Raw genomic sequence first — 9,009 nt, 5'->3', positions numbered from 1 at the left:
TCGCCAAGTTTATTTCATTCTAAGAATCTAATTCCAGCTAATCACAATAAACCTACACAAAAATTTCTCCGCTTATGGTAAACATGAAATGAACAATTTCGTCCCTAGAGATTTATTTCGCTTTTTCTAATACGCATGAAGACATGAAACAAGCGTTGGCCACATATCAGAAAGTGATATAGAAGCCCTGGGAGCAAGATTATGAGTAAGGTGTCTTTAAAATTGCGTCATATAAATTTGGGTTCATAATTGATATCTCGAATTGAAAATTTAGCCAAATGCGTAGAAAGCTTTGCATTCAATATTCTTATAACTATTCAGTTATATATTGAAAGTTTCTGTCAAAGAAGAGTTATGAGTTTATAATTTAAAAAATGGTCGATACATTTTAACATCAATTATCATTGTCAGTGATCTCTCCTTTTGATCTGCTTAAGCTTTTGCAAACTTTAGACAGCACCGTTTAGAAATACTCGTGACGCTTGTATCGAAAAGTACGTAGAAAATAAAAAATGAGTATGACTTTGTTTTAGCAACATGTTACCTACTTTTTTAATTTAAGTTTTTTGCTTCAATCTACAGTACCTGTGCAAGCCAATTGTTTTGAAATTAAAAGTAATCAAAAAATTTTTGTTAACAGTATTTAAAAATAAAACCTATAACTAAAATCCATAGTTTATGTTTATTGGAAAAATGTTTGAAAAAATTACCGATTAGAATCGCCCGACAAATGCTGCTTTTGACAGGTAGGCTGTGAAAGACATACTTTGGGTCGGGCAGGCCTGGTAAGAACGTTGATAGGGACTAATGGCAGTTTCTGTGATGTTTTAATTGTGGAACACGCCACTGGTCTTGATCAAAAAAATTTATAACTTTTAATTCTAAGTCCATACGTAAACATTAACAATTTCAAAGTGCATGTACTTAACGATGGTGCTATAACCTAATTTGCTCTGTACGGTGTTTTAACAAAAAAGTATATAAGCATTGTGGTCTTACTTATGAGATTAAATACAAAAATTTGTTGAATTAAATGGTATTAAGCGATATCATATTGCCGGGATATCTTATTGTCGCCGCATGATCATTCATCGGCAGGTAACTTTCAGCTAATTTAAGGCAGTTTCGAAGCGGTTATTTAGCTACAAAAAATCCAAAAGGAATATACGTGTTTCTTATGAGGTGAAAGAATTATATTAAGAGTAAACGTAGACAACGATCTCTAACAAAAAAGCTGTCCGAAAATCTTTTTCTATGAATCGCAATGAAGAGATTGGTCGATATCATCATTTATGAACCACGGAAAGGATAAGATAAAAGTCACTCGTATATAATTTAAAAATATAATAAAAGTTAGTAAAAAAAGTTAAAGTTTCTTCCCCAATTTTATAGGAGGTAATTTTTTACCACGATCTAATGGTGACAATTTTCTACCCAGTGGAGCTGTTTTTTTAATCGGTGCTAAATGTGGAATTGTTTGAGTCTTTATCGGAGCAAGTGGTGCTAATTTTCCAGCTGGTGAAGGAAAGGCTGGTGTTCCGAGTGGAGCCAACTTTCCACGTGGTAGTGGTTGTGTTTGCGTTATTGGTGGCATTGTAACCTTGGCCTTTTGTGGTGCGTTGTTATGGTTGTTTTTCATATATTCTTCATGGTAAAGTTCTTGTGCCATTAAATTCTGCAACATTCCCAATGTGGGTACAAAAAGTTCATGGCCATCGCTATCATGCTCCATATGTTGACCAGCATTGATATTTTTTTGTGATGCTTTATTAGGAAGGTAACTGTATTGATGATCATCATCGCTTTGACGCTTCATATGTTGACCAGCATTGAGATTTTTCTGGGATGCCTTATCAGGCAGGTAACCGTGATGATCGTTGCCATCGTCATAATAATCGTTGTTGTCATCATCAAAATCGCTAGGATGTGCTGTGAATTGTCTGGCAAGTGGGATCCCGAAACTTTCTTCGTCAGAAATGTCACTGTTTTCTGGCGACATGTGCATCTTTTGATTCTCAGTTGGACTCTTTCTAAAAAATTTAGAGAGACAATTATGCATAGATCTGAGATTTTTTTTAAAAAAAATTCACAGTAAACCATTCAATGTCCATTAAATAAAACTCCCTTCGCGATATTAGGTGAGATTTTTATTCGTGCGTTGTTTCAAACAAATTATCAGATGGTAATGGTCACCCTTAATATGGGGAATTAAAAACGATTAACAAATGCCTGTGAAGGCCATACAGTGTGGATTGTTCTTACTTCGAAAGAACAGTTTGGTGCTCATACAAATCTTACAGTATCAGTAGATTATAATAATCCGCAAATTTGTTTGATATCTCGCTGTTCTTTTACGTGCAGGGAATGTAATTAGAGACAATAAATTTTACTGTCAAGTTCTTCCCAAATGATTAAAAGAGCCAAATTTTCTTCTTGATTGATTATTAGCTACTTCAATACCGTTAGAAAGAGATAGTTTCCTTTCCTTTACTTAAGAAGTGAAATTTGCAGTGAAATGTATTGTTTTATATATTTTCAATAAATGATACTGGCTATTACCTTTTTAAACCATTATTGCTATTGGTGTTTTTTTTAGTCAATGTTATATTTTTTTGGCGATCCTTTTTTTCTTTTTGCGCGTTGTGTCTAAATAAGAGTAAATAAATCAACAATTAAACAAATTTGCTTCCATTTTAATCAACAATGGTTGTCATTTAATATAGCAGCTAATTTTAGCCCGTTGAATTTGACAATGGATGTCAAATGCCATAAAAATAACTAGAAGAAATATCATTACAGGTTTGATCTGTCAAAGCTATACACAAACAATGAAGTACAGACTTACTCTTCTTCGAGAAGAAATTCCAGCTGTCTTATCATTCGTGTTAGATCGTCAATAGTTTCATCTTGCGCTACTAGTGCTTGCTGCAGTTCGCCAATTTGTATATCCCTTTCCTCTTTTTCATTTTCTAATTCTTTGATTTTTTCATCCATGTCCAGGTTTGTTAATTTTGCATTTCTTTCATTTTCTAAACGTTCTTGCAAAATCTCTTTATCTGCAATAAGTTGATCAATTTCGGTGTTTAATGCTGTGGTAATTTCATTGGATTGCAATACTTTCGCTTTTTCGTTCAAATAACCTTTCTCTAATTCTGATGACTGTTTTGTAAGATGCTCAATTTTCTTTTTAAGGACAGATGTTTCTGTTTCGTTGTTCTTAGTTTCATCTTGTAGTTTTTGTAACTTCTTTTTCAACATATCTTTGTCATCTTGTAGGTTTTCTATTTTTATTTTGTTGTTGTACAACTTGTTATCGTATTCTTTTTTCAATATTTCTTTTTCCTGTTGTAATTTTGCAAGTTCTTCTTGAGCTAGTGAAAGTTGATGACGAAGTTTTTCCAATTCAACTTTGTTGTTTTCTTGACTTTGCTCGAGTTGGCTCTTATTGATTTCCTTCTGATCTTCAATGCAGTTTCTTCTTTTTAATTTCTTATGCTCTTCCACAGATTGTTGACTCTCCTTCAACTGGCTGCTTAATAAGTTTATCTGTTCTTGTTTTTGTTCAACAACCTTTATAATCATTTTTTTATCTTCTTCCAATATCCTGCACCTTTCTTCGTTTTCTTTGACTTTCTTTTTTTCTTCTGCTAACAAGTTTAAAAGCTCGTTGACTTTTTCTTCATTCTTTGTGTTGTTTTTATATTTTTGTAATTCCGCGTTATGTTCTCTCTCTTTCTTTCTCAAAAACTCAATCTGTTCTTTTTGCTTCTGGTTGATCTGTTTCTGCTCCTCCAAGATCACATTATTTTTAATAATATCTTGTTCATAATTGTAAACCTTTTCTTGTAGATTCCATACCTGCTTATCAGAAATACGTTCTCGCTTTTCCAACTCCTTCTTACTGGCCAATAAACGCGAATTGCTCAACTTCAAATCTGATAGTTCGACTTGACTTTGTGTGTTTACTTGTTTCAAATCGTGGATTTGTTTTTCCATATCTGAGATTTTTTTCTCATCTTGTAATTTATGTTCACTAAGTTGAGTTTGTTCTTTCTTTAAAAGATCTTCAAGCTCCATGATTCTCTTAGTAGCCCAACTGTGCTTCTCCTCTATTTCATTTAGTTTGTCATACTTCTGCTTCATCTTTGCATCATTCTGTTTCATAGATTCTTCTCTGTTGGCAAATTCATCTTTTAGTTGCTGCAACTCCATGTTATTTAATTCAAAAGTTTTCTCTCTTTCATTCATCGTGACTTCTTTTCCTTGTAACTCACTTTCCAATATTTTTATTTGTTTTTTTAACGCGTCGATTTCGGGAGATAATAAATTTTCCTTTATCTTACGTTCTCTGTCTAACTGTTCTTGTAGCTTGATACAATTTTCTTTCCAGGTTTTCAATTCAGCTAACATCTCTTTACTATCATCCAACGAATCTTTGCATTTCTCCTCACACGCACCACTCTTTTCTTTTTCATGTTCACTTCTCACGTTTTTACACTTTTCTTCCCAAAGCTCAATTTCAAACTGCGCTTTTGCTCTCTCGTTGGGATGTTGGCTTTCGTTTATTCTTAGCCTTTTCTCATTTTCCAATTTCTTTTGCAACGTTTCGCATCTTTCTTCGAGTTCATTTACTGCATTGGAAACTTCTCTCTCGTGTTTCATACTTTGATCTTGTAACTGTTCCTGTAGCACTTTGCAATTTTCTTTGCAATCTTCCAATTTACTTTGAAGGTCCTTGCATTTATCATTAATGTTATTGTAGCGTTGACTCATGTCAGTTAATTCCTTTCCATGAAGCTTAATTTTTCCATTTTTATATAGAATCTGCTTTTCTAACTCAATTTCCTTTTCACGTTTCTCTTCAACGCAAAGTATTTTTGCCTTCAACTCGCTTTGTAGAGAAACAATTTCACCTTTAGCTTTCTCCAATTCACTACTAAATTTCTCCTCTCTAACCAACATATCCTCGATGGTTTGTTGTTTCTCGATTTGCAGTTTAATCTCTTTCAATGGTTTATCAGAGTGGAGCTTAGATTTCTTTTCGGCTTGTTCAAATTCAAATTTTAACAGCTTAATCTCCTCTATCTTTAGGATCATTTCCCTTTCATGTTGCTTCTGTCTCATTTCCCTTCCTTTAGCATTTTGCTTTTCCAATTCTTGCAACTGAAACTTTAACAAATTGATCTGTTTTTCTTTATCCGTAACTGCAGCCACGAGTTCTTGTTCTTTTGTTTTTTCTTTTTCCTTTTCTTCTCTTCTATCCTTGCAACCCATTTGATCTCCAGTATCTTTCTCAAAGGCAATTCCATTTTCGTCTTTTCTTGGTTGTTGATTTCCAATTTTTCGTAGCTCTTTCTGCAAGCGAAAAATTTCTTTTTCTTTGGTGACAAGTGTCTTCTGTAACTCTTGAATTTGAACTTTATGTTGCTTCAAATCTTCCTTCAAGCGTCTTATCTCTATAGCACTGTTGTCAGTTTCAGTTATCTTTGCCTTCAAATCTCCAATCTTCTTTTCTTTCTCTTCAATCACATCCTGGTAAGCCTTAAGTTTGGATTTGCTTCTTTCGTTTTTGGCACACATTTCTTCTTTCTCAGCGCGCAAGGATTCGTTTTCGATCTTCATAACATCCACTTTTCCCTCTTTCTCTCTCAGAAAGTAATATAAACTTTCATCACGTCTCTCAATTCCCACTGATGTGTGGATGCGACTATCCAATCCAAATGGTCGTCCAATTTTTCTCTCCATGTCTCTCACATCTAATTTCTCAAACTCTTTCCCTATTTTTTCAAGAGAAAAGTTTTTTTTTATCTTATTAAGATAAACTTTACGAAGCGTGAGGTAATCTTCAGTCTGATTTTTGAATTTATCCAGAGCTTGCAACAATTGCGCACTTTCCCGTTTCATGTCCTCATTATAACGGAGGATTTCTTGTGCAGCTTCATGAACGTCAAGCTGCGTCACTCTGTATGACTTCGATGCGTCAACATATCCCTTCTTAGCATTACCTGATCTACTTTCATCTTCGTCGCCATCCTCTTCTCTGCTGTTAAATTTCAAGCGATCCACTTCGCGCTCAACACCGTTCAGCAACATCTCATATCGGTATCTGGTTTCCAAAATCTCTTCTTCATATATGTCCTGGAATCTTTCCAATTTGACACGAGTAATGATCTTTTCGTTCTTATATTTATCATGAAGTGCTTTATACTCTTCTCTTTCGTATTTCAGATACCACTTTAATCGTTCATTTTCAACATCTACCTTCTCCAGCTCTTTCTTGTATCTCTGCGATTCCGCCAGCAACTATAATGAAATTACATGCAGGAAATTCTAATAAGTTAAAGTATATCTTAAAGGTGGTCGCAGAATTTTAATTTGCAAGTCTAAAAATTAGACCTCTTCGCAATGTAAATTTTGCAACTTTTTTTGAAAAAGGGGAACTTTTAGCGGATTTTATATTCGCGAATTCGTAAAAAATTAACTACAGGAGAAAAATGAGTATTAGTAATACAAATTAGTATTAGCAATCAGAATTTCGCTGTTTTTACCTTTTTTTCCTAATCTAATGTCTTGTGATATCTAATTTAGCAAAAATGTCTGAATCAACCTTTATGTAATTTTAATATTCTATTTGACAAGGGATGAAAGTTTTTGCTATGTCGGATAAAAACATTTCTCAGCAAACAATATCATCAGATATCGCGAAGTTTCAACCATATTTTGATTCTCCATAGTTTTTAACTAATCGACGGAAATTTATCACTTGGGGAAGCTTAGTGTTCCTTCAGAAAGAATTTTTTCCAGCATTATTCAAGAACAATGTTTTCTAAAACAGACATTAAATGAGATTGAAACGGTACTGAAATATTCCATTTAAATAGAGTTTTCATACGACATTTGAACTTTATTTTGCCCAATGTCGGCATATGTCAACAACGAAATTTTTCAGTGATGGAATTAAAAGCAAAGAATGAAATGGTCTGACCCGTCAATTTAAGAGGTTGTAAAATAATTTCAACGTTGATAGCGTGGAAAGCAACTTTTTCTTACGAAGTATTTTTATTATCAATCAAATTAACTTTCTAGCTTACTTTCTCTTCTCTTCTGCTGTACATTTGTTCAAGACGTCCGCATTTCTCTTCTGTTAACTTCAGTTCCTTTCTGAAAGACGTGCTCTCCTTTCTTCTATCTTTCTCTACAAGTAACTTCATGCGTTCCGCTTCTTTGTTTCGCAGAGCTTTCTTCAAATCGTACTTCTCAGATTCGAGTCTAACAACTCGCTTAGCCAAGACTTCATCGTCTGAATCTAAAATGAATTGATTGATATTATTATTTGATCTTCCTAAAACGCACTAATTAAAATTTTGTTAAAAAAGAAACAAATTAAGAACAGCCTGAGGCTTGAGTGCAATTTGAAACTAAGATAAACTGGGGAAAGAAAGACAAAAAAAATTGCACGTAAACTTAAGTGCATAAAAATGAGATTGTCTTCACTTGTAAACACCAATCTCGCCAGGTCCTGCGCCGCAGACGAACACTCTACACTACGTGTGGCACGCAGATAGTTCATCCAGATAATTCACCCAGGTCCGGTCAGGGAGGAGGGAGGGGCATTCTTTGTTCAGAATGGACACACCGATGTGACATGATAAAGATTCACCTATATGCACATTTTTTTTTTCTTTATAAATCATCTTAAAAATCCAAACAAATCTCCCTCATGTGGAAGATTTCCATATACTGGTAAAGTGTACCTAAGGTTTACAAGAAAATGACATCGAATCAGTTGCCTTTGAATTCTGTGTTTACTTCTTATATTTAAATTATGCAAGAGATAGAAGGGTAGAGATATGCTCGCTTTAAGCAATACAAAATTTTAACTGAGGTTTAATGTTGTTTAGATTTCTGCATCTTTTAAGCTCTACTGTTGTTGCTTACTTGTTGCTTGTTCATAACTAAACTAATCGACAGCAAACTAGCGTTTTGAACACATCTATAGTTGCGCTAACATGACTTTTGTCTTCCTGTTGTTTGTTGTTTTTATTTTGTATTTACATAAAGTAGGGCTGTTATAAGTTTCTTCATTTTTTCAAAGCATTTAAGTCTTATGTTACATAAAACTAAGACGTTGCTTATTTAAAAGGTGGGTATCACTTGCGAAGTAAAAGCAACAACATTCTGATTATCAGAATGCATGCTGTATTACGTGTTTAACACAATTGCTGTAAAGAAGGTTCGCAGGAATATTAATTATGACTCACCAGTATCGTAAAATCTTGGGCGACATTTGTCCAACTCTCTCTCCATATCTCTTATTCTTCTTCTTCCTACAACTGTCATCTTCTCTTTACAATTTTTTGTTTACAATTTACAACCGTTCTCTCAAATCAGTTTAAAACTAATAATGTTGTCACAAACTTTTCTCAATATATTTGACGTCAAATATATTTGACGTCATTTATGCTTAAGAACGGCATCTTATTGGCGGTAGCCATGGATTTATATACCAATTGGATAGTGTTTTGAAAGTGAGGTTATATGTTTTGTATCCTTGGAGATATAGTTGATCCGGTAAGGGCGGAGGGCTACGTGTATCACAAGCCGTGTAAAATGCGCGATTCACTATTCTTATGCTAAAAGTTTTAAAATGGTTGAGAATCACTAGTAGTTGACAATTATTTTTGTGTGGAGAACTTCTAGAATTCATGTTAATTAAAGGTGTGATAGTTTTTTTTATCACGGTTATGATGGCGGGAAATCGTGTACAAAGGAGTTCCTTGTAATCTACTGACTTTTTTAAGACATAGGGGCGCTTTTGTAACATGAGAAGCAGTCCGATATTAGAAACAAGAATGATGAGTGGGATAAACAAAATGTTCACTATTGTTAAACCTTTATTCAATTTGTTTTTAAAAGTCTATAAAAGGACAACCACTGCTGTTCCATTGATTGATCTGGAGAATGTTGCGGATATTTTTGTTGATTTTTTGGAGGATGACTTTGCTTATT

The 9,009-nt window shown here is 33.9% G+C and overlaps 1 protein-coding gene across 1 annotated transcript; it reads right to left on the bottom strand.

Annotated features, from left to right (window-relative positions):
• Positions 1-270: 270 nt before the first annotated feature.
• LOC130636980 (trichohyalin-like) lies at positions 271-7,570 on the bottom strand. Its single transcript, XM_057446834.1, has 5 exons — positions 7,495-7,570; positions 7,092-7,342; positions 2,846-6,303; positions 2,560-2,646; positions 271-2,030 (listed from the first exon to the last, which is right to left on the bottom strand). The coding sequence occupies exons 1-5, from the start codon at positions 7,568-7,570 to the stop codon at positions 1,367-1,369; spliced, it is 4,536 nt and encodes a 1,511-aa protein (XP_057302817.1). The 3' UTR covers positions 271-1,366.
• Positions 7,571-9,009: the final 1,439 nt, after the last annotated feature.

The sequence above is a fragment of the Hydractinia symbiolongicarpus genome, chromosome 3 (assembly GCF_029227915.1).
Source record: "Hydractinia symbiolongicarpus strain clone_291-10 chromosome 3, HSymV2.1, whole genome shotgun sequence".
Lineage (NCBI taxonomy): Eukaryota > Metazoa > Cnidaria > Hydrozoa > Anthoathecata > Hydractiniidae > Hydractinia > Hydractinia symbiolongicarpus.
This window is presented reverse-complemented; position numbering and strand designations above follow the sequence as displayed.

Coding starts and splice junctions, on each gene's coding strand:
- LOC130636980 (XM_057446834.1), bottom strand. CDS start 7,570: ATGAACTATCTGCGTGCCACACGTAGTGTAGAGTGTTCGTCTGCGGCG. Junction 6,304..7,091: donor ACAGCAGAAGAGAAGAGAAA/GTAAGCTAGAAA, acceptor ATTTCATTATAG/TTGCTGGCGGAATCGCAGAG. Junction 2,031..2,559: donor AGCAATAATGGTTTAAAAAG/GTAATAGCCAGT, acceptor TAAATTTTTTAG/AAAGAGTCCAACTGAGAATC.